At 50.6% G+C, this 25,761-nt stretch overlaps 1 protein-coding gene and 2 long non-coding RNA genes across 10 annotated transcripts in view; 1 reads left to right on the top strand and 2 right to left on the bottom strand.

Moving 5' to 3' along the window:
* The window catches only part of LOC135241902 (serine/threonine-protein kinase BRSK2), a 170,142-nt gene extending 148,656 nt beyond the window's left edge, over positions 1 to 21,486 (bottom strand). For 5 of the 7 annotated variants that reach the window (XM_064312674.1, XM_064312677.1, XM_064312673.1 and 2 more), the window contains exon 1: positions 21,144 to 21,486. In XM_064312674.1, coding sequence (XP_064168744.1) covers positions 21,144 to 21,237 — 94 coding nt within the window. In that variant the 5' untranslated portion in view covers positions 21,238 to 21,486. Of the gene's footprint in view, positions 1 to 19,720; positions 20,136 to 21,143 lie in introns of those variants that run through there. The other 2 variants (XM_064312676.1, XM_064312675.1) reach the window with 1 other exon arrangement.
* LOC135241911 (uncharacterized) lies at positions 18,031 to 21,065 on the bottom strand. The gene is made up of 2 exons (XR_010326160.1): positions 20,608 to 21,065; positions 18,031 to 18,282 (listed from the first exon to the last, which is right to left on the bottom strand). It is a non-coding gene; the product is annotated as an uncharacterized LOC135241911 (long non-coding RNA).
* LOC135241910 (uncharacterized) overlaps positions 20,157 to 25,761 on the top strand; it is a 16,744-nt gene continuing 11,139 nt past the window's right edge. The window contains exons 1-3 of one of the 2 annotated variants that reach the window (XR_010326159.1): positions 20,157 to 20,281; positions 21,351 to 21,409; positions 21,485 to 21,727. This is a non-coding gene — a long non-coding RNA (uncharacterized LOC135241910). Of the gene's footprint in view, positions 20,282 to 21,350; positions 21,410 to 21,484; positions 21,780 to 25,761 lie in introns of those variants that run through there. The other variant, XR_010326157.1, reaches the window with a different exon arrangement.

Raw genomic sequence — 25,761 nt, 5'->3', positions numbered from 1 at the left:
ACAACTCTACTGGGAACCTCATCTCAACCTGGATGCAAACTGCAGTGATGTCATCCGTAATTAATGCAAATGAGTCATGAGTCATGATGCGTGTGCGTCAGGATCAATATCCCAGCATGCTCGGAGGACGGGATGCGAGCCGGGCCCTCCTCTCGAACCCGGCGCCGGGAGTGGAGCGAAGGTTAGTGGAGCAGAGGTTAGCAGGGTGATGGTTAGTGAAGCACAGCTTAGCGGAGCGAAAGTTAGCGGAGTGAAGGTTAGCGGAGCAGAGCTTAGCGTAGCAAAAGTTAGCGGAGCAGAGCTTAGCGTAGCAAAAGTTAGCGGAGCAGAGCTTAGCGGGGTGAAGGTTAGCGGAGCGAAAGTTAGCAGAGCAGAAGTTAGCGGAGCAGAGCTTAGCGGAGCGAAAATTAGTGGAGCAGAGCTTAGCGGGGTGAAAGTTAGCGGAGCAAAAGGTAGCAGAGTGAAGGTTAGCGGAGGCCAGCTTACTGACCGTGCCCGCTCTGACCGAGAGGGATGCCAGCGGCGCAGCAGCGTGTCAGTCAAGTGCGTGGCGGCTCGCGGTCACCTTGCCCCGCCTCCTTGGGCTGCTCCTCCGCTCTCTGCCACTGCTGCCCAGGTCCAGCTGGCACTGTGCCCACCGCACCACCATATGAGCACTACCCACTGACTGACTGTCACACACACACACACACACACGCACGCACGCGCGCACACACACACATACGCATACGCACACACACGCGCGCACGCACGCACGCGCACACACATACACACACACGCACGCGCGCACACACACATACTCATGCGCACACACATGCACGCACGCACGCACGCGCACACACACACACACACGCACGCGCACACGCACACGCTCATACACCCGCACGCAGGCACACACACATGCACACACACACACATGGACGGACACACACAAGCACGCACGCACACATGCACACACACACGCACGGACGGACACACACACACTGACGTGCGCACACACCTGCATGCACGCACGCACGCAATCACTGATGCGCACACACACACGCATGCACGCAGGCACACACACCCACAAAACTACTTACTGGGGTAACCATGGTGACCACAAAAAATGCAGTGAGACAATGCCCACAAATTATGGTCTGCAATCGAGGCCCCACCCTCCTCCGCTCAAATTTTCAAATAAGCTTGTCATTCAAACAAATTAAGAGTTCTGCATGAATTTTGCATGACTGAATATTACATTTTAGAATTACTGAGTCTTAATAAATGACCCTTTAAGAGAACTCAATGCAATGCAACCCGGCTCAAACGGGTTTCTTCATACAATATTTGGCGCTATGAAGAGTGACTCAAACAGCCTGAGCACGGAGGAGTAACCCTAAACTCTGAATGTTTACACTGCTGGCAGTCCGACACCACAGCAGCATAAAACAAACAAATGGTGAAATATCAGCATCCTACAGGGCCCTGGATGAGCAGTCTCCCATTACCCTGAATCAGCATCCAATCACACACAGCCCGCGCTGATGGTCCAATCACACACAGCATGCGCTGCTGGTCCAATCACATACAGCCCTCGCTGCTGGTCCAATCACACACAGCCCCCAGGACCGGCCCACGACCTCGACACTGAACCAAACCCCGGCTCCTGCACAGTCAGCCTGTAAGGGGACAGAATGAACGAGGGGCACAAGCTTTTCTTTCTAGTCTTTCCCGTCGTGGATGATGCAAACTGGTCCTCAAACGTTTTCTTTAATACATTTTCCTTCATATCTTATATATATCTGGAGTGACTAATTCTAAACCTGAACTCCAAAGCAGTGTGTAGAATATCCTGACATTCTAAAACCAGTCAGATGCTTAGCTGTTGACTTGCCAATAGCAAGCACATTGTGCACATCAGAAGGCAACCTATCTGGGTAAACTCCCAGGTTTCACTTGCCTGCCGAAGTTAGGGACAGCTCCAGTCAGCACCTCGGACAGCGCTCCAGAGAACAATATCCTGAAGCACTGGACTAACACTGCTGCATTACAGGCTTCTGTTACAAAAACCAATCAGAAGGGACCACAGAAACCAGGGGAACGAGCTTACACCTGTAAAAAGACAGCAGATACCCAACCAGGCACATAACAGATCCTGGGGGGGGGCATCTTTACATCTAATGGCAGTAGACAACATTGTGACTGTGACTTATTTTGATGAGCCAGCTAAAGCATCTGCCCATTGCTATGTAATATTGCACAATGTAATCTGCTGAAGGACTCTTGAAGTGTTGTTGTATGAATGCAGTTAAATGCATCCACTCTACATCACCTCTGCTTGTGCATACAAGGCCACTGCTGGGCCTAGTGGTGAGACGAGCATTTCAGTCCCTTCGCCAAATATCAGACTGCACCCTGTGTTTAGCCAGAGCAACAACACCCCCCCCCCCAGAATATACAGAGGGGGTGCCATTTCGCACCCACAGACCAAAGACTCCACACAGCCAGTAATTACACTGCTGTTGGAACACACACACAGTCTAGTTCATTAAGTAGCTCCTAACTTTTGCCATAACACCTACTGGATTATTTTTTTACAACTTGGCAAGAATTCATCAGTCTCTCAGGCTAAAAACTACCAGGACCAAATACCCAATGATACCTGAGCTTGGACTTTGACCAAACTGCACTATACTGGTTAACCTGCCACATGCTTTACTGTATAGTATGTGTAAGTAACTCAGTGCTTTACTGCAGTATGTGTAAGTAACTCAGTGCTTTACTGTAGTATGTGTAAGTAACTCAGTGCTTTACTGCAGTATGTGTAAGTAACTCAGTGCTTTACTGCAGTATGTGTAAGTAACTCAGTGCTTTACTGTAGTATGTGTAAGTAACTCAGTGCTTTACTGCCAGTAGTGTTAAAACTCTCTTTACCCCATCATGAGTCTCCATCTCTACTGTAGTATGTGTAAGTAACTCAGTGCTTTACTGTAGTATGTGTAAGTAACTCAGTGCTTTACTGTAGTATGTGTAAGTAACTCAGTGCTTTACTGCAGTATGTGTAAGTAACTCAGTGCTTTACTGCAGTATGTGTAAGTAACTCAGTGCTTTACTGCAGTATGTGTAAGTAACTCAGTGTTTCACTGTAGTATGTGGTGTTAACATGACTTATTATCCCCACATTACGTCTCTAAACCACATTCCCTTCCTTTTTAACCCCCATCCCCCCATCCAGTCTCCTCTCCTACATCCCAAATATATCCCCCCATCCAGGGTCTCCCCCTGCATCCCAAATTCATCTCACACCGTTTTGCCTTCCATGTGTCTATAAATGTCTGTTTGTCTTCTTTCAAAGGCTGCCGTTTCTGCCAGGACTGTCTTGAAAAGAGAGATCTTTGATCTCAAGAGTCTTAGCTAGCATACAGGCTGATTACGCTACAATCCCCTTCCGTCTATCAAACTAATTCAATTATCGTACATTTCTCAAAGAAAGGTTTGCCATTTACAAAAGAACGGGACAGACGTGGTATGCTAACAGCTAATTCCTCACAGCTAATTTAAGTTCAAGAGCTTGTAGTCACTTCACTCACATAAGCATGACACTTTCCATCTAAGCACATGATGTCACTACAATTGTCCAGGTCATGTGACTCAGCGGCCGTATCATGAATAAGCATTATTTTGGCAGATCCAGAACACAGATAAACTTCAGATTTCACAAATAGCTTGAGTATGTTTACATGCTCCTGACACCCAGTGCACAGCAGATTCATGGGCTACTCAGCTAATAACTGCCAACACACATTTGAAGCGGTTTGTCCTTTAATCAGAGAAACTGTGCAAATTGTCTCTTTGACACACAAAATATGAAACTTCAGACTGGACCTTATTTCCAGGGGACTTTGGAGCCCGTGAGAGTGCTGGCTCCCGCAGTCACCCGCGTGTGATGTCGCCAGCCGCTCATTAGCAGCAAAGCCTTCAAAGAGGTCTGACCGATAACGACAACAGCTCCCACTGTGATGACAGAGGTAAGAGCCAATCGGGAGCCTTGTCTTCTGCTGCTAGACAAGGCCCCCACACAGAAACAGTAAAAAAGAATAAGGGGACAGAATGAAGACAGACATTTTAACACTCCACACAAGTCCCAGGCCTTCTGGAAACTGGAGGCAAGCCCAAAGCTGGGAGAGAGAGGGAGAGAGGGACAGAGAGAGAGAGAGAGAGAGAGGGAGAGAGAGGGAGGGGGAGAGAGAGAGAGGGAGGGAGGAGAGAAAGAGACAGCTGGAGTGTACCCGTAAGTCCAGACACACTGTATAAAATACAGGACCATGCAGGAACTTGAGTTCACAGGAACTAATGCAGAGATGAAAGGGAAGGCAAAGGACACAGTGGTGTGAGGGAAGAGGGGGGGTGAGATGAAGGGTGCTCTGAAGCCCTAAACCAGCTGCACACTCTGAAGCCCTAAACCAGTCACACATGCTCTGAAGCCCTAAACCAGTCACACACGCTCTGAAGCCCTAAACCAGTCACACACGCTCTGAAGCCCTTAACCAGCCACACGCTCTGAAGCCCTTAACCGGTCACACACGCTCTGAAGCCCTAAACCAGCCGCACACTCTGAAGCCCTAAACCAGTCACACGCTCTGAAGCCCTTAACCAGTCACACACGCTCTGAAGCCCTAAACCAGCCGCACACTCTGAAGCCCTAAACCAGTCACACACGCTCTGAAGCCCTAAACCAGTCACACACGCTCTGAAGCCCTTAACCAGCCACACGCTCTGAAGCCCTTAACCGGTCACACACGCTCTGAAGCCCTTAACCAGTCACACACACTCTGAAGCCCTTAACCAGTCACACACGCTCTGAAGCCCTAAACCAGCCACACACGCTCTGAAGCCCTAAACCAGCCACACGGTCTGAAGCCCTAAACCAGCCACACGCTCTGAAGCCCTAAACCAGTCACACACGCTCTGAAGCCCTAAACCAGTCACACACGCTCTGAAGCCCTTAACCAGTCACACACGCTCTGAAGCCCTAAACCAGTCACACACGCTCTGAAGCCCTTAACCAGTCACACACGCTCTGAAGCCCTAAACCAGCCACACGCACTGAAGCCCTAAACCAGCCACACGCTCTGAAGCCCATTAACCAGTCACACACGCTCTGAAGCCCTAAACCAGCCACACGCTCTGAAGCCCTAAACCAGCTGTACGCTCTGAAGCCCTAAACCAGTCACGGCTTAATTAAAGAAGGCCGGGTTGATTTATCACGGAATTCCATGATTCACAAATCTCTTTCAATGCAGGAGAGAGTGAGAGGGCAGGGGGGTGGAGGGGTTGGGGGGGTGCACAGTGGGGATTCCCTGACACAGATATTAAAGAGAAAATGTCAGGAGTAAAACATTTCTCTTTGCTTTAATAAGGTTGCGCTCGTCTCTTCCCCAACCAACCGGCCCCCGCAGGCCTTTGAACCCGGGCCTCTCGGACAGAAAAGCAAAAGGTCTGGCGTCTGCACTGGCCTCCTGCCAGCTACAGAACAGATTTTAAATCCTGCTGTTGGCCTTCAAACGTGCCAATGGCAAGCTCTCTGCGATTGCGTTCACTCCGCTCGGATTTACTGTACACCATTGTACAGAAATGTGAGACCATACAATGAAAAGTGTATTTGGATGATCACAAAACAAAACTAGGAGTAAAGCTTGTTTTGCATCATGAATGAAGGAAAGCTTCCAGATGAATCAGACATTTTCTAATGGGCTGAGTACATAAAAGGACTCTCTTAGCATCTACAACTATTATATATATCTACAATTAACCTCTGCACAACCGCTGCCTTCCATTACAACCAATTACTAGATTTCACCCATAAAATGAGCTGGTAGTGTGAACCACACCATGTGCTTTCATACCTTCTCTTCCAGTCCAAATGGGTACGTTTACATGGGAACATAAAATAAATGTTTATGTCTGCAATTTACTGCTTATTTAGTTTGTGCACTACGGCATTTAAAGGAAAAAAAAAAAGATCACAAAATCACTTTCCACACCTTCCAGGAAGATAGCGAAGCGGATTCATTGCCTTCTGGAAAAATAAAACGGCCATTGGGCACTCTGAATAACGGACACTGACCCAACGGCACCACAGGCTCACAGTCATCCCCACACGCTTAGTCATCCCCACAGGCTCACAGTCAGCCCCACACGCTTAGTCAGCCCCACACACTCACAGTCAGCCCCACAGGCTCACAGTCAGCCCCACAGGCTTAGAAAGCCCCACATGCTCACAGTCAGCCCCACACGCTCACAGTCAGCCCCACAGTCAGCCCCACAGGCTTAGTCATCCCCACATGCTCACAGTCAGCCCCACAGTCAGCCCCACAGGCTTAGTCATCCCCACATGCTCACAGTCAGCCCCACAGTCAGCCCCACAGGCTTAGTCATCCCCACAGGCTCACAGTCAGCCCCACAGTCAGCCCCACAGGCTTAGTCAGCCCCACATGCTCACAGTCAGCCCCACAGTCAGCCCCACAGGCTTAGTCATCCCCACAGGCTCACAGTCAGCCCCACAGGCTTAGTCATCCCCACAGGCTCACAGTCAGCCCCACAGTCATCCCCACACGCTTAGTCAGCCCCACAGTCAGCCCCACAGGCTTAGTCATCCCCACATGCTCACAGTCAGCCCCACAGTCAGCCCCACAGGCTCACAGTCAGCCCCACAGGCTTAGTCATCCCCACAGGCTCACAGTCAGCCCCACACGCTTAGTCAGCCCCACAGTCAGCCCCACAGGCTTAGTCATCCCCACATGCTCACAGTCAGCCCCACAGGCTTAGTCAGCCCCACAGGCTCACAGTCAGCCCCACAGTCAGCCCCACAGGCTTAGTCATCCCCACATGCTCACAGTCAGCCCCACAGTCAGCCCCACAGGCTTAGTCAGCCCCACAGGCTCACAGTCAGCCCCACAGTCAGCCCCACAGGCTTAGTCATCCCCACATGCTCACAGTCAGCCCCACAGTCAGCCCCACAGGCTTAGTCAGCCACACATGCTCACAGTCAGCCCCACAGGCTTAGTCAGCCCCACACGCTCACAGTCAGCCCCACACGCTCACAGTCAGCCCCACACGCTTAGTCATCCCCACACGCTCACAGTCAGCCCCACACGCTCACAGTCAGCCCCACACGCTCACAGTCAGCCCCACAGGCTTATAGTCAGCCCCACAGGCTTAGTCAGCCCCACAGGCTCACAGTCAGCCCCACACACTCACAGTCAGCCCCACAGGCTTAGAAAGCCCCACATGCTCACAGTCAGCCCCACACGCTCACAGTCAGCCCCACAGGCTTATAGTCAGCCCCACAGGCTTAGTCAGCCCCACAGGCTTATAGTCAGCCCCACAGGCTTAGTCAGCCCCACAGGCTCACAGTCAGCCCCACAGGCTTAGTCATCCCCACAGGCTTAGTCAGCCCCACATGCTCACAGTCAGCCCCACACGCTTAGTCAGCCCCACACACTCACAGTCATCCCCACAGGCTTAGTCAGCCCCACAGTCAGCCCCACAGGCTTACAGTCAGCCCCACAGGCTTAGTCAGCCCCACAGGCTTAGTCAGCCCCACACGCTTAGTCAGCCCCACAGGCTTAGTCAGCCCCACAGGCTTAGTCATCCCCACATGCTCACAGTCAGCCCCACAGTCAGCCCCACAGGCTTAGTCAGCCCCACAGTCAGCCCCACAGGCTTAGAAAGCCCCACATGCTCACAGTCAGCCCCACACGCTCACAGTCAGCCCCACACGCTCACAGTCAGCCCCACAGGCTCACAGTCAGCCCCACACACTCACAGTCATCCCCACAGGCTTAGTCAGCCCCACAGTCAGCCCCACACGCTTAGTCAGACCCACAGGCTCACAGTCAGCCCCACAGGCTTAGTCAGCCCCACAGTCAGCCCCACAGGCTTACAGTCATCCCCACATGCTCACAGTCAGCCCCACAGTCAGCCCCACAGTCAGCCCCACAGTCATCCCCACACGCTTAGTCAGCCCCACAGGCTTAGTCAGCCCCACAGGCTCACAGTCAGCCCCACACGCTCACAGTCAGCCCCACACGCTCACAGTCATCCCCAAATGCTTAGTCAGCCCCACAGGCTTACAGTCAGCCCCACAGGCTTAGTCATCCCCACAGTCAGCCCCACAGGCTCACAGTCAGCCCCACACGCTCACGGTCAGCCCCACAGCCTTACGGTCAGCCCCACACGCTCACAGTCAGCCCCACAGCCTTACGGTCAGCCCCACACGCTCACAGTCAGCCCCACAGCCTTACGGTCAGCCCCACAGGCTCACAGTCAGCCCCACATGCTTACAGTCAGCCCCACATGCTTACAGTCAGCCCCACATGCTTACAGTCAGCCCCACAGGCTTACAGTCAGCCCCACACGCTTAGTCAGCCCCACAGGCTTACAGTCAGCCGCACACGCTCATGGTCAGCCCCACAGGCTTACATTCAGCCCCACACGCTTAGTCAGCCCCACAGCCTTACGGTCAGCCCCACACGCTTAGTCAGCCCCACACACTCACAGTCAGCCCCACACGCTTACAGTCAGCCCCACACACCAAAGACAGGAGTAAACACGCCACATGGGAGGACACGCCACGTTTCCATGCTAAGAAACGGGAAAGCCAAAAAGAGGGAGCCCAGCAGGATCACCACAGGAACTGATAAGCCTGACTCTGGTTTCCCTGGGGAAATCTCTGTGCGTGCGTACAGGAATGTCCATGTGACTGCACTGCACTGCATTCATGCATTGGGTGAAAGCCTTTGATCCGGATAAACTGGCATCTCCCCTAGCAACGGACTCAGACACCAACCACCTGCAAGGCAAGCAGAGGCCTAGGTGTGCTAGGCCCCGCCCACATCTTGCTTCGCTCACCCGCAGGGGCGGAGCACTGAAACTGAGGCAGGAAGGTTATTACCCCACCCTACAGAAAGGTTATTACTCCACCCTACAGAAAGGTTATTACCCCACCCTACAGAAAGGTTATTACTCCACCCTACAGAAAGGTTATTACCCCACCCTACAGAAAGGTTATTACCCCACCCTACAGGAAGCTTATTACCCCACCCTACAGAAAGGTTATTACCCCACCCTACAGGAAGCTTATTACCCCACCCTACATAAAGGTTATTACCCCACCCTACAGAAAGGTTATTACCCCACTCCACAGCACAGGCTTCCTCCAGCAGACAAGACTCTCCATGAAGCCCCGCCCCCCTAATCACAGCCTCCCTGCCAACCAATCAGGAGGGGGCTGGGCACAGCTACAGTATGACATCACCTGTGTGTGTGTGTGCACGTAGATAGGGCGAAATGGGTGACAAAGAGTGATAAGAGGAGAGAGTTTAATTGAATCTGTTGTATTGGGTGAGAGAACTGGGCTCAGAGAGCAGGGAAACGCCCATTAGCACCAAAGTAAGATCTTATCTGCCTGAATTAAATTATAACCTGACTAAAATTATCTACTGGAATTGGGGGGGGGCGGTAAAAACCCTCCTGTGACTGACAGAGATGATGTCATTATGTCAGCGTGAGAAGGCTGGGGGGGGGGGGGGGGCAGGGCATTCACATTTGACATTTGAATTCTAACCAGCTCAGCCAGAGAATCAATAACCAAGAAGCCCTTGGGGCAAAACCAGGGGAGACACGGGATATAGAGAGGGGAGGGGGATGGGGAGAGGGAGATAGAGACAGATAGATGGAGAAACAGGGGGGGGGGGGGGGAACAGCATTACGCACATCCATCCACCAGTGGAGCCACACCCCTTATCATGCCCCCAACCACCCAGCGGTTACCATGGAAACTTTTAATTGCTCATTTTTATTAGCTGCAATAGCAGTTGCAATCGTTTCTGTTACCTGCAACGCCTTTAACTGTGACTCAAATGTGGACAGTACCTGGAGAGTGTAATGCTGTTCCTCCTGTTCATTCATTGGTCAACAGCCCTGCTGTCAGGCAAAGTCACAAGCCTATCCCGTCTGCTACAACACCACACACAGCATATAATTTTCACACAGCCCAACCAGGGACACACAACCTAACGTGGCGAGCTGGGACACACAACCCATCGGGGCGACCTGGGGGACACAACCCAACAGGGCAGGCTGGGGGACACAACCCAACGAGGCGAGCTGGGACTCACAACCCAACAGGGCGAGCTGGGACACACAACCCAACAGGGCGACCTGGGGGACACAACCCAACGGGGCAGGCTGGGACACACAGCCCAACAGGGCGACCTGGGGGACACAACCCAACAGGGCAGGCTGGGGGACACAACCCAACGGGGCGACCTGGGGGACACAACCCAACAGGGCAGGCTGGGGGACACAACCCAAAGAGGCGAGCTGGGACACACAACCCAACAGGGCAGGCTGGGGGACATAACCCAAAGAGGCGAGCTGGGACACACAACCCAACGGGGCGAGCTGGGACACAACCCAACGGGGCGACCTGGGACACACAACCCAACGGGGCGACCTGGGACACACAACCCAACGGGGCGACCTGGGGGACACAACCCAACAGGGCGACCTGGGACACACAACCCAACAGGGCGACCTGGGGGACACAACCCAACGGGGCAGGCTGGGACACACAGCCCAACAGGGCGACCTGGGGGACACAACCCAACAGGGCAGGCTGGGGGACACAACCCAACGGGGCGACCTGGGGGACACAACCCAACAGGGCAGGCTGGGGGACACAACCCAAAGAGGCGAGCTGGGACACACAACCCAACAGGGCAGGCTGGGGGACATAACCCAAAGAGGCGAGCTGGGACACACAACCCAACGGGGCGAGCTGGGACACAACCCAACGGGGCGACCTGGGACACACAACCCAACGGGGCGACCTGGGACACACAACCCAACGGGGCGACCTGGGACACACAACCCAACGGGGCGACCTGGGGGACACAACCCAACAGGGCGACCTGGGGGACACAACCCAACAGGGCGACCTGGGGGACACAGTCACAGCTTCAGGATCGATGGCTGTATAGTCGATGTTCCTGTCACTTCAGCAGTGTCCCGTGTACCCAAGATGCCCAAAAACTGCCTCTTTACCTCAGAAAGGGAGAGAAAGACATGAGCTTCTGGCCTCTCTCACACACAAACGGCTTTGGCAGGAAACACAATTGTGGATATTGCCAAAACATCGAGAAATCAATTTAAATATTAATGCAGATGACCTGTCTGTGATCCCTCTCTCTTTCTCCCCCTCTCTCCATCTCTCTAAACCCTTCTCCTTCTCTCTGACCACCGTGCACTGGTCTCCATCTCTCCTTCCCTCCTTCTGCAGCTGGTTGCCGTAGGGACGGAGAGGGCATACATGCTTCCACAGGACGAATACTCGCCCAACACACCCATAACACCCACTGCCACCAACCTCGCCCAACACACCCATAACACCCACTGCCGCCAATCTCACCCAACACACCCATAACACCCACAGCGGCCAACCTCGCCCAACACACCCATAACACCCACTGCCGCCAATCTCACCCAACACACCCATAACACCCACTGCCGCCAACCTCACCCAACACACCCATAGCACCGAAACACTGCTGCCAACCTTGCCCAACAGAACCAGCCACATCATGTTAAATTACCACCACCACTCGGTGGGAGCACCACTCATATTAATGGGATTAAGGAAACTGAATGTTGACTTCAGAAGCAAAACGCAGCCGATTGGGTTGGGGTGGGGAGGACCACAGACCTCATCTCTGGGATGGAACACACGACCATTGTGATGCAAGTAGGAACTGGGAAAGAATGGAAACCATGACAACCACCAGCTCTTACCCACAATTTTACAGAACAGCAAACTCAAGGTCAGGGTAAGTCTAAAAAAACCAAAACAGAAAAGACCTTAAAAACGGCTGCGATAAGATGCTAATTCAGCAAGGCCAAATATTCAGACAGCGGGTGTCTAAAAAGATGCCTGCACAAAACAAAAAGATAAAGTGTGCATCATTTCTGCTCATTCACAGAACAAAAGCTGGCAACAGCCTACTGCAGGTTTTCCATCTACTTTTCACACAGTTTCAACATAACATAACATGACATGACTTAATAATGAGAACAGGCCGTTCAGCCCAAAATTTACCTGACTAAATTGTACCAAGTGCTCTCATTACCTACACACTAGATAGTATCTAACACCTATTTTGCATCAAAACAAAGAGGAGTGTCCATTTATATTCATTTAAGAATCACAAGATCATGGGAAATTATTAAATAAATAAATAAATGTAGGAAGGGGAGAAATTTCAGTAAAAAAAAACAAAAACAACTCAGAAGAAAACCAATGGGGCAGTGGCAGCTAACGCGTCACCGTGATGATGCAGAACTCGCTGAAAATCGGATGAAATTGAGGGAAAATTGACCGTGGCAGCTGTGCCGTCCCGGATGATTTTCCACTCTAACAAAATAAATAAATAAACGAGACAGAAACAGGATTTTGGACGTGCTACGTTACACCCCAAATAAAGCCCACTGGGGCGAGCGTGCCGTAACAAGCCCGCGGCACGGGGGGGGGCGTCACGCCAGCCTGCACAAGGAGCACCGCCAACACACAGCCTGAGTGTGCGTCTGCCTAGGAATCTACACGCGTGTGCGTCTGCCGAGGAATCTACAAGTATGTGCGTCTGCCTGCAATCCGCACCCAATCCCATCTGACCTCCTACTTCAGATAAAAAGCACTTCCATTCTCAGGCCAAGGGCTGAAATGAGGAAGAGAAATAATAATGAGAAAATTCCAAGATGCTCACAGAAGCGCACAGAAGTGCACAGACACTCACAGACACTCACAGGCGCTCACAGACACTCACAGGCGCTCACAAGTGCACCGACGCTCACAGACGCTGTACGCAGTGACTTCAGCAGGCCCCTCCCACATCCTTCCTTTGCCCCACATTTCATTTTGCCCCTCGTCTTATTTTTATCGTTCCCTCATCTCTTTCTTCATCATTAATCCCTGAAAATCATTTGATACATACACTTTCGCCAATCGATGCCGTTCCATCAGGGGCTTGTCCGATTTAACACATGGCTGATTTCACACAAGGAAAAAAGGAGGGAAGGAGGGAGAGAGGGAGGGAGGGAGGGAGGGGTGGAGTAGGGGGTGGAGGGAAGGAGGTGACACCATTCAGCAAGAAAGAATGTTTTTACGGTACGACCTGAGCTTGAACACACAGCCCCCTTACAGCCTACACAGCACAGCTACTGAACACACAGCCATCTTACAACCTACACAGCACAGCTACTGAACACACAGCCATCTTACAACCTACACAGCACAGCTACTGAACACACAGCCCCCTCACAGCCTACACAGCACAGCTACTGAACACACAGCCATCTTACAACCTACACAGCACAGCTACTGAACACCCCCATCTTACAGCCTACACAGCACAGCTACTGAACACACAGCCATCTTACAACCTACACAGCACAGCTACTGAACACACAGCCATCTTACAGCCTACACAGCACAGCTACTGAACACACAGCCATCTTACAGCCTACACAGCACAGCTACTGAACACACAGCCATCTTACAGCCTACACAGCACAGCTACTGAACACACAGCCATCTTACAGCCTACACAGCACAGCTACTGAACACACAGCCCCCTCACAGCCTACACAGCACAGCTACTGAACACACAGCCATCTTACAGCCTACACAGCACAGCTACTGAACACACAGCCATCTTACAGCCTACACAGCACAGCTACTGAACACACAGCCATCTTACAGCCTACACAGCACAGCTACTGAACACACAGCCCCCTCACAGCCTACACAGCACAGCTACTGAACACACAGCCATCTTACAGCCTACACAGCACAGCTACTGAACACACAGCCATCTTACAGCCTACACAGCACAGCTACTGAACACACAGCCACCTTACAGCCTACACAGCACAGCTACTGAACACACAGCCATCTTACAGCCTACACAGCACAGCTACTGAACACACAGCCATCTCACAGCCTACACAGCACAGCTACTGAACACACAGCCATCTTACAGCCTACACAGCACAGCTACTGAACACACAGCCCCCTCACAGCCTACACAGCACAGCTACTGAAACACAGCCATCTTACAGCTACACAGCACAGCTACTGAACACACAGCCATCTTACAGCCTACACAGCACAGCTACTGAACACACAGCCCCTCACAGCCTACACAGCACAGCTACTGAACACACAGCCATCTTACAGCCTACACAGCACAGCTACTGAAACACACAGCCATCTTACAGCCTACACAGCACAGCTACTGAACACACAGCCATCTTACAGCCTACACAGCACAGCTACTGAACACACAGCCCCCTCACAGCCTACACAGCACAGCTACTGAACACACAGCCCCCTCACAGCCTACACAGCACAGCTACTGAACACACAGCCATCTTACAGCCTACACAGCACAGCTACTGAACACACAGCCATCTTACAGCCTACACAGCACAGCTACTGAACACACAGCCATCTTACAACCTACACAGCACAGCTACTGAACACACAGCCATCTTACAGCCTACACAGCACAGCTACTGAACACACAGCCATCTTACAGCCTACACAGCACAGCTACTGAACACACAGCCATCTTACAGCCTACACAGCACAGCTACTGAACACACAGCCCCCTCACAGCCTACACAGCACAGCTACTGAACACACAGCCATCTTACAGCCTACACAGCATAGCTACTGAACACACAGCCATCTTACAACCTACACAGCACAGCTACTGAACACACAGCCATCTTACAACCTACACAGCACAGCTACTGAACACACAGCCCCCTCACAGCCTACACAGCACAGCTACTGAACACACAGCCATCTTAACCTACACAGCACAGCTACTGAACACCCCCATCTTACAGCCTACACAGCACAGCTACTGAACACACAGCCACCTCACAGCCTACACAGCACAGCTACTGAACACACAGCCCCCTCACAGCCTACACAGCACAGCTACTGAACACACAGCTACCTCACAGCCTACACACTTCAGCTCTTCTGTGCAGAAAACACTCCTGCAGATCACAGAAGGGTCAACAGAAAATAAATAACTGAAATGGTCTTTTAATTTAAAACATAAAAGAAAAATATTGTTCTGAATATGGATGAAAACAGAGTTTGAATCTTTTGAAGCTCTCAGTGACCTGCATGAATTTTACAGCAGCCTAAACATTCTTTAAAAAGATCATCTGATATTCACATAGAAGCTCTTTCTGTGTCTCCAGGCTCCAGAAATGAAGTACGTTTGTGTTTTTCTTTGCATTATGCAACCAGTTTACAGACACATCCACCCACCAGTTTACAGACACATCCACCCACCAGTTCACACACACCCACCTGCTAGTTTACGGACACACCTACCCACCAGTTTACACACACACCCACCTGCTAGTTTACAGACATACCCACCTGCTAGTTTACACACACACACCCGCCTGTTTACACACACACCCACCAGTTAGTTTAGACACATCCACCTGCCAGTTTACACACCCACCTGCTAGTTTACAGACACACCCACCTGCCAGTTTACACACACAGCCACCTGCTAGTTTACAGACATACCCACCTGCTAGTTTACACACACACACCCACCTGTTTACACACACACCCACCAGCTAGTTTAGACACATCCACCTGCCAGTTTACACACCCACCTGCTAGTTTACGGACACACCTACCCACCAGTTTACACACACACCCACCTGCTAGTTTACAGACATACCCACCTGCTAGTTTACACACACACACCCGCCTGTTTACACACACACCCACCAGCTAGTTTAGACACATCCACCTGCCAGTTTACACACCCACCTGCTAGTTTACAGACACACCCACCTGCCAATTTACAGACACATCTGCCCACCAGTTTACACACACACCCACCAGCCAGGCAGGCCTCTCTGTGTGCGCAGGGGAAGCGCAGGCAAGCCTCCCTGTGTGCGCAGGGGAAGCACAGGCAGGCCTCCATGTGTGCGCAGGGGAAGCGCAGGCAAGCCTCCCCGTGTGCGCAGGGGAAGCACAGGAGAAGCGCAGGCAGGCCTCCCTGCATGCGCAGGGGAAGCACAGGCAGGCCTCCATGTGTGCGCAGGGGAAGCGCAGACAGGCCTCTCTGTGTGCGCAGAGGAAGCGCAGGCAGGCCTCCCTGCATGCGCAGGGGAAGCACAGGCAGGCCTCCCTGTGTGCGCAGGGGAAGCGCAGGCTTTCACTAGAGGCTCCGTCTAACAGGGACAGAGAAACTACCGTGGCTCTTTGTTAAACTGCGCCTCCCCTCCCCCCATACAAAAAAAATACACTGGGGGGGGGGGCTATCAAACACAGAGGCAGGGGAGGAAATGCCTCGTACACATCACACACAGGTGGAGGGAGAGAAGCAGGCAGTGTGGATTTGAGCAGGCAGGGGGGTTCCCTTCTTTGTATAGGAAGGAGGTGATGAGAGAGAGAGAAAATGGGGTTTTCCTTTTTTTAGGGAGCCAACACTCCTCCCAGCCCCTCCCCCACTCCGCTGGCTGCCCCAAGAAACCACCACATACACACCTCCCCCCCCAAGCAGCACGAAAAGCTCTTTCATCACATGAGCTCTCTCCCTCCCTCTCTCCCTCTCTCTCTCGCTTTCTTTGTCCCTCCCTCCCTCTCGCTTTCTCTGTCCCTCCCTCCCAGCAGATTCATAGTGCTGCTCAGTTCCACTGCTCGCTCACTGCCTGCGGAAACTACCAGATCTTCAGGGCCTGCTGCGTCACCAGACAGGCTAACCGCAAACACAAATAACTATTTTTACAATGTTTATACTTTCTGTTTTAAAAATAATGTTTGCCTATGCTTGCATTCTCTCAGGATGATCCAGCTATTTACTGTGCATGGCACCCGCCAGGACCTGGTTTACTGCCTGCGGGTTGCCAGATGTAGGAAGGTTGCCAGATGCAGGTGGATTCACTAACAGTGTCTGACCACAGACAGCGAAGAGCAAATGAATAACGCAAATCAACTTAATATGACCAAAGACGCCAGTACAGGCAGTGTGGTTTCCACAGGCAGCACAGTTAACACAGGCAGTGTGGTTTCCACAGGCAGCACAGTTTACACAGGCAGTGTGGTTTCCACAGGCAGCACAGTTTACACAGGCAGTGTGGTTTCCACAGGCAGCACAGTTTACACAGGCAGTGTTTTCCACAGACAGTTTCACAGGCATGCGGTTTCCAAGCGCACATTACACAGCGTGGTTTCCACAGGCAGCACAGTTACAGGCAGTGAGTTTCACAGGCAGCACAGTTTACACAGGCAGTGTGGTTTCCACAGGCAGCACAGTTTACACAGGCAGTGCGGTTTCCACAGGCAGCACAGTTTACACAGGCAGTGCAGTTTCCACAGGCAGCACAGTTTACACAGGCAGTGTGGTTTCCACAGGCAGCACAGTTTACACAGGCAGTGTGGTTTCCACAGGCAGCACAGTTTACACAGGCAGTGCAGTTTACATGGGCAGCACAGTTTACACAGCCAGCGTGGTTTCACACAGGCAGCATGTTTCACAGGCAGCGCAGTTTACAACAGAGTTTTCACATACAGGTTATCCCTTTAGATCGGGGTACTACATACAGGTTATGCCTCCAGGTCAGGGTTACTCAAATCTGGTCCCCAAAGCCAGTAGTCCTGCTGGTTTTTATTCTTCGCCTCTAATCAGGGACTGATTTAAACCTGGGACACCAGGTGTGCGAGATCACTGGCCAATCAGTGACATTAATCAGCCAATTAACTACCAGGTAGAAAAAACCAGCGGTACCGCCGGATCTGAGGGCTAGATCTGGGTAGCTAGGCTTTAGGTGCGAGTGCAACAAGTCACAAAAAGCTGAAAAGGAGAAAAAAATTTGTCATAATGATTTTTACAATGAAACTTACAATACATGCAGTGCTGGAAAACAATTCTTGAACCACACATCTTTCCTTTTTTAATATTTATTTTGTAGGACATGTACAGACCCTTTTCCCTACCGTCCCAGAACAGCCAACCCCAACTATCCCCGTCTGCCCCATCCCTTCACAAGGGCGAAGTTGTACAAATGGACAGCTTTGGCACAAGCAGGTGACAGCTCTCCCCAAAAGGCCGATGTCTTTCTCCCCAAGCACACGCCACCCTGCTGCACACAGGTCCGTAAGGGTTAAATCCAGAGGAAAGAGGCGGGGACACAGCACTGCAGAGGGTCACATCGCAGAGCAGTCACATCGCAGAGCAGCCACATCGCACAGCAGTCACATCACAGAGCAGCCACATCGCACAGCAGCAACATCTCAGAGCAGTCACATCGCACAGCAGTCACATCACACTGCAGAGGGTCACATCGCACAGCAGCCACATCTCAGAGCAGTCACATCGCAGAGCAGCCACATCACACAGCAGCCACATCTCAGAGCAGTCACATCGCAGAGCAGCCACAACGCACAGCAGCCACATCTCAGAGCAGTCACATCGCAGAGCAGTCACATCACACAGCAGAGGGTCACATCGCAGAGCAGTCACATCACACAGCAGAGGGTCACATCACAGAGCAGCCACATCCCAGAGCAGTCACATCGCACAGCACTACCTGTCCCAAGCTTTCTACCTGCCCCAATCCCTCTACCTGCCACAAGCATCACCTAGGTTCATGATGGCATTATTTATAATATTACACCTCTTTTTCCCTTCCCAGCATGTGAGTATGTGCAGAGGGGGCTTTGACGTGAGGGGGGGGGGGGGGGGGTTATTACAGCTACAGCATGTGCACATGCCTAATCCCATAATGAACACTGCCCAGCACTGGCCCCTGCTCTCTATAAATAACCGCCCATCACAATCAGGTGGGGGAGTCACCCCAGGAGATGCCATTGGTCGAGGCCTGGCTCACAGACACATCCCCCAGCTACTGAGAGCACTTACGGTTAACAGGTTAACCAGTTATATGGAAGGATGGTGTAATCCAAAAACTTTTCATTGACGACCTCACATACAAACAAATACAGGGAGTACAGGAATGCAAGTGACAAGACGACCTCAAGGAAAGGCTCAGACAAGACAAAAGATAAATTTTTCCCAATAATGCACAACCTTAATTTTCACCTCATCACAATATTACTGAGCACTATGTGAGCCAAAGCTGACAGCCGTTACATAGTCCTGCTGGGCGTGATTAAGACCCTGTACATCAGAACCAGTAATAGGGAGATAATGATGGTTAGGTAACTAGGCTTGTTACCTGAAGTTTAAACAGACAGCTAGAACACATGCAGATAAGCTTGACTCAGAGAGCCTAGTTAACACAGCTAGCACACCACATTTATGTGTTCTGAAAACAATCATAGGGTTTCAGACAGACAAGCAGCTTCAGTAATTAAAATTCTGATATTAAAACTGGGCCAATTAAATCCAGAAACTATTTGAGATTAAGAATGTAATAAATAACCTTGAATATGAAGAATTAATAGTTTTAAAATGTTTATGTAATAATCTCTACTTAAATATATAAAAGTCTACTAGATAAAAGTACAGCTATCAGTTTTAAACAGTGGTGTAACGATTAGGCCTACATTTCCTTAAAGCATTAGGTGCGCCGAGTGTTCACCATCACTACTGTTCACCAATTCTAGGCCTACCTGAGAGTTCTGTATTCGATTAGCTGAGGAGCGTGTCCTAAATCAAACGACTTTTAATGTCAAGTCGACGCCGCCATTATGACAGAAATTTTGTATAACAACAAAACAAACAGGATGGCCGTCTGTAGCGGTGAGGAAGGCGAGCACGGCCCGGGATCACGGAGAAACAGGTCTAACATTATTCATGCTCCACCGCCATTAACTCGCTGCCTTTAAGAAAGGGGCGATGGTGCGGGGCGGGCGTTATCTCACAGCGTCAGGCCACGCGCACGAAATCCCCTGAATAAAACTGCGGACTGCAGAATTTGTGTCCACCACACAGCGCGAGCTTGCTCAACAGAGCCAGCTGGGAAGGGGTGGGAAGGTAACGCCTATTGTCGACGTTTTAGACAACAGATGGGCTGAAAATCACACACTGCGTGTGGGACTCCTTTTTGGGGGGTGGGGGCAGCATAAAGCGTGTTGCATCACTTTTCCCCTTAGGATCCGTGCCTTGCGAACGTTCCGATCAAGCCCCGATCGCCAACCGCATCCTTGTTTCTGGAATATCTACTGCAAGGGGTGAATTCGGATACCAGTACTATTTTAAATCCGCCTTTCAACATCACTCAAAACATACACTGAACTGCCGTTTACAATTGACAGTGGCGGTCTTAACGTCGACACATAAAATGCTTTCAAAAACGTTAAACATTAGTACTTTTTACGAACCCTGATAATTAGTGGCTCCCTTTCCACACGACAGTTCAGAAACTGCTTTCATACACCTTCAACATTATAATCACTGCTATAGTGGCTTTGCTAAGGCTTCTGTACATCTCCAAGGGTGCACCTGCTATAGCCTACACATTACGACTTCAACCACAGTGGCACTTCTACGCGCTTACATTGTCAAAGGCAACATGCCGGCGAACATTTTGCGAATGCGGGTAAAATCTGGTGAAAGAACACAAACACACACAAAGATACGCTAATAATAGATAAGGTGGGCTATTTCTCAAATTAGGATTAGCGTAATTATGCACAAATAACATACAGCTGTAAAGGCAGTCACATAACACAGTGAAGTGCAGGGACCACGTTCATTTTTAGAATAACCACATTCGCGAGGGTAGCCGGCGCAAGTCCACCCTGGGTCGAAGCGTCAGCACTTGCAGAAAACCAAATTAATGTACAACACTATGCAAACCCGCTCGTCCCACCTAGGAGCTCCAGCGATAGTCATGTTTACAGTATAGTATAGGGACCCTTTCCCCAAAAATTCGCGATAAACTGGGCAGGTGTTATCCCGCAAAGGCAACATGCACCAAGCTACAAATTATCCAGAAACCGGCGTGTTTTCGCCCCCAAAACATTGCGGAACGCTGCTGTCATCGCCTCAGTAAGCACGAAATAAAATGTATTAAGGGGAAAGAGCACCAACCTGTCTGTCCTTTGCCCAGTGTTTTCTCCAAGCGATACGGTCCCACGTAATTGGCATGTTGAGCACCGCTGTTGTCTTTCCCCGACGATGACATATTGAAAATCACGAAATAATGACTGTTCTAAAATGAAATTGCAGTTATTCAGAGAATAACGCAATCCTCTCTTTCTTGGCCGGTCCAACGATTCCTTTTATTTCCCAAACCAGTTGTGTCCTTCGGTCGCTCGCTCTCTCTCGGTTTCCTTTCTGGATCGCTGTACGAGCAGGTAGATTTTTCTCTCTCTATCTCTCTCTCGCCCTCCTCTTGCTTACACTCTCTTTCCTTTCTTTTTTTGCGGCAGATGAACAGGGGCGCTCTAGGATTCAAACAGCATTGTGTTTGGGGCGGCTGCACGACTTCCCTCCGCCGGTGTCGGTGCTGTGGAGCAGCAGTCCGTGCACAGAACTTGCAGAACAGAGAGGGGAGGGTCTACGGCGCCGAATATTGATTGACGCGGGATTCTACCAAACAGCGAGATGCCGCCGGCCGCAGTCGAATGATGGAACAAGACGGCACGGAATGAAAAACCTTCTAAAACATGAAGGTAAAAACAACAGAGAATTAAGTGCAAAATACAAGCTGGAAAAAACAGTAAATGTTTTGTGTCTGTGCACTTGTTTAGTTTTAGCTATTCTGAAATGATGAATTTTAACAATCTGGCTTCAGGTGTTTTTGTACTTGGAGATGTTTGTTATAATACGCAACTATAAAACAAAACAATGCTCAGCTTGCAAACCATCTGGCCAAGAAAGCAGCATATATAAATATAAATACAAATACATATACAACACTACATTAAAATGACAATACAGTGAAACAACAGTGAAACAGTGATGGTAAACAATCCTAAAGTCAGGGGTCCTCAAATTTATCCAGAAAGGGTCGCTGTGGCTGCAGACATTCGTTGAAACCGAACAGTAACGCACCTGATTCTACTCCAGGCTCTTAGCAAACATTCCAGTGGTTGATTAGAATCAGGTGTGTTACTGCCTGTCTGGAACGAAAGTCTGCAGCCACACCGGACCCCTCTGGGTAAGGCTGAGGACTTGGGCTTTAGGCCTTTCCCTGTAATGCATGAGAACTGGTACACTCTTCAGTCATTATTCCAATAATTAAACCTTTGAACTTTGCTAATGTTATTACCCGTTTCATCTCTTCTTGTAACATCTTCCAACACCAAGGTGCACACAGTAATTAAAAGCAGTCTCAGTGTATGGGGTGCGTCCCAAATCCCGACATGAAACTTGATTCATTTCCAGAAAGGAACGGAGACGTTTGTCAGCCACTGCCCTGGAATTCCAGAGCGCCTCAGACGCTGTTCACAGAACTATCCCCCAGGTACAGCGCTGAGATATCCCCCAGGTACAGCGCTGAGCTATCCCCCCAGGTACAGGGCTGAGCTATCCCCAGGTACAGCGCTGAGCTATCCCCCCAGGTACAGCGCTGAGCTATCCCCCCAGGTACAGCGCTGAGCTATCCCCCAGGTACAGCGCTGAGCTATCCCTCAGGTACAGCGCTGAGCTATCCCCCCAGGTACAGTGCTGAGCTATCCCCCAGGTACAGCGCTGTGCTATCCCCCAGGTACAGCGCTGAGCTATCCCCAGCGCTGGCTATCCCCCAGGTACAGTGCTGTGCTATCCCCAGTACAGCTGAGCTATCCCCCAGGTACAGCGCTGCTATCCCAGGTACAGCGCTGAGCTATCCCCCAGGTACAGCGCTGAGCTATCCCCCCAGGTACAGCGCTGAGCTATCCCCCAGGTACAGCGCTGTGCTATCCCCCAGGTATAGCGCTGAGCTATCCCCCCAGGTACAGCGCTCCACTACCTTTGCAACAAATCAGTTTGTCCCTGTTGGGGACATAGAAGCAGTACGCCTGTTCCTCCAAAATTAATAGTAAATTACAGAAATGCAACGAGCACATGATGGAGTTTTTCCCCGCTGCAAGGAACAAATAAAATCTCTCAACCTCAATCCTGTTCTAACAAGGACCCTTTTGGTGGCATTGCTAGCATTGTGGTTCTGAATTATTATTGCAAAGTTGTGGTAATAGTAATAGTTACAATGGCAACGGAAAAAGACAAATAATGATATTAAACTAGCATGAAAATTGTTTGTACATAAGCCAGATGATTAGAGTAAAAAACAACACCAGCAGTAGCTTACATCAAAAGGAGGTAATTAAGTACTGGTAATTATTGCAACATGCTGCAATCATCATTTCAATGATCTACATAACAAAACCGGGACATTTTAGAGCCTTCACTGAGAATAAAACAGCCCCCTCCATCTGATCTTATCCCCCCCCCCCAAATATCCAGCAGGCACTTTCCCACCCTGTGGATGTGTGCTGGAAGGGCAGCTTGGGGTGAAGGCAGAGTTTTGTTGCGTTTGGTCAACTTTTTTTCAGCCAAACTGAGCAGGTGTGCATCTGGCAGTTTATCTCAGCAGGAAAACTGGCTGCCGCACTATCAGTGCTGAGGGTTTGGTTTTTAACAGGTTTTAAGGAGTTTGTGTGTCTGTGTCTTCCCAGAATACAGTCCATAAAGCTTGTAGACTTAATGTTGCACTCCTGTGGTCAGGGGAGTGGCCCCAATGGAAACAGGTGGTGGGGGAGTTTCCTTTAATGTTACGGCTTCCTGATGTCCTCCCACTGTCCTAAGACATGCAGTTAGGCTAATTGTAGACTCTAAATTGCCTATAGGCATGAGTGTGTGAGCGAATGGTGAGTGAATGGTGTGTGCGCCTAGTGATAAGATTGTTGACCTGTCCAAGTCCAGGGTGTTTTCTCACACCCCCCCCCTCCATTTACCAGAATTGGAGTGTTTTATACATGTGTGTACATGGCAGGCTCCAACACAATTCCAGACCTGTGACATAGCTGTCCGTTGCCCCTCTGTACCTGCAAGGCTGATCCTGGGTGTGACAGGTGTTGGGTGCATTCCTCCACAGGGGCCCAGGTAGCCAGGCTGCTGAAAGAGCAGGTGGTGCCCTCGCCAGCTGGGTGGCATCGCGCCTCCCTGCCAGTAACAGACGAGTGAGCGAATGATCTGAGCCCAGCGCTGCTCCACTGGCTGCTTCAGTCAGAGATCTGCTCCACTGGCTGCTTCAGTCAGAGATCTGCTCCACTGGCTGCTTCAGTCAGATCTGCTCCACTGGCTGCTTCAGTCAGATCTGCTCCACTGGCTGCTTCAGTCAGAGATCTGCTCCACTGGCTGCTTCAGTCAGAGATCTGCTCCACTGGCTGCTTCAGTCAGATCTGCTCCACTGGCTGCTTCAGTCAGATCTGCTCCACTGGCTGCTTCAGTCAGATCTGCTCCACTGGCTGCTTCAGTCAGAGATCTGCTCCACTGGCTGCTTCAGTCAGATCTGCTCCACTGGCTGCTTCAGTCAGAGATCTGCTCCACTGGCTGCTTCAGTCAGATCTGCTCCACTGGCTGCTTCAGTCAGAGATCTGCTCCACTGGCTGCTTCAGTCAGAGATCTGCTCCACTGGCTGCTTCAGTCAGAGATCTGCTCCACTGGCTGCTTCAGTCAGAGATCTGCTCCAATGGCTGCTTCAGTCAGCGATCTGCTCCACTGGCTGCTTCAGTCAGATCTGCTCCACTGGCTGCTTCAGTCAGAGATCTGCTCCACTGGCTGCTTCAGTCAGATCTGCTCCACTGAAGCGCTGGTTTCCCTGACTCTGTGTTCCAATTGCAAGTTTTCTGTTTTATAACGGGAGTTAATTCTGATTTGTTTTTCTCTTTCTCTCCTTCTCTTTCCATTTCTCTCTCTCTCTCTGTATCTCTTTCCCTCTCCACCTCCTGTCCTCCCTCCATTCCTTATTGTAGAGAATTATTCAGAGCGCAAAGAACCGCAGCTCGTGTGAAGTCAACTGGGAATCAGTGTTTTAAAAACAGCTTCATGTTATGCTAATTTCATGCACTGGCAAAGCAAAACAAAAAACAGCTCTCTGGACATTAAGACCCAAATAATACCTGCCCTGGTGCAAAGACCAAATGGATTATTTAATATAAGTGTAAAGGATCTTGGCCAGCTGTTAGAATAAACAAACGGTTTACTTCATTCAGAGGGAACGGGTCACAGGAGAAGTGATTTCAGCTGTTCCTCTGTGAGGCTGAGTTAGTGTGGTGAGCTGCTGGTTTTGGCACTTATGCAGTTTGTCTATGGCTATCAGGCAGCCATCTGATAGGCAGATTCCCTCATAGTTTAGAGAGCAGAACCCAAACACATGACGCAGAGGCTGCTGGGACCTGCTGTGCCAGTGTCACAGGAAGCAGGAACCAGAGGGGGACTGGAGAACCCACCTGCTGAGGTTCTAGAGCACAGACGGAGAACACACGTGACTCTCCCCAAACGTACTTTGAGGTACAGGTACCGTTCCAAATTCCAGATTGGGAAGTATTTTATGCAAAAGTAAGTAACCTTTTTGCTAGTGAGCAAAAAAATGAAAATGTCTGGATGGTTGAAAATCTAGGCTGAGAGACATTTTTACTTAAATGGACTTGGTTAACATCAATATAGCTCAGGCTTTACCTGGACATAACCAGACTACAGCCTAGTCAGCTAGAAAGCTTTC

Source organism: Anguilla rostrata, chromosome 16 (assembly GCF_018555375.3).
Source record: "Anguilla rostrata isolate EN2019 chromosome 16, ASM1855537v3, whole genome shotgun sequence".
NCBI classification, from domain to species: Eukaryota; Metazoa; Chordata; class Actinopteri; order Anguilliformes; family Anguillidae; genus Anguilla; species Anguilla rostrata.
Note: the sequence above shows the minus strand (reverse complement) of the source record. Positions and strands in the feature narration are given on the sequence as shown.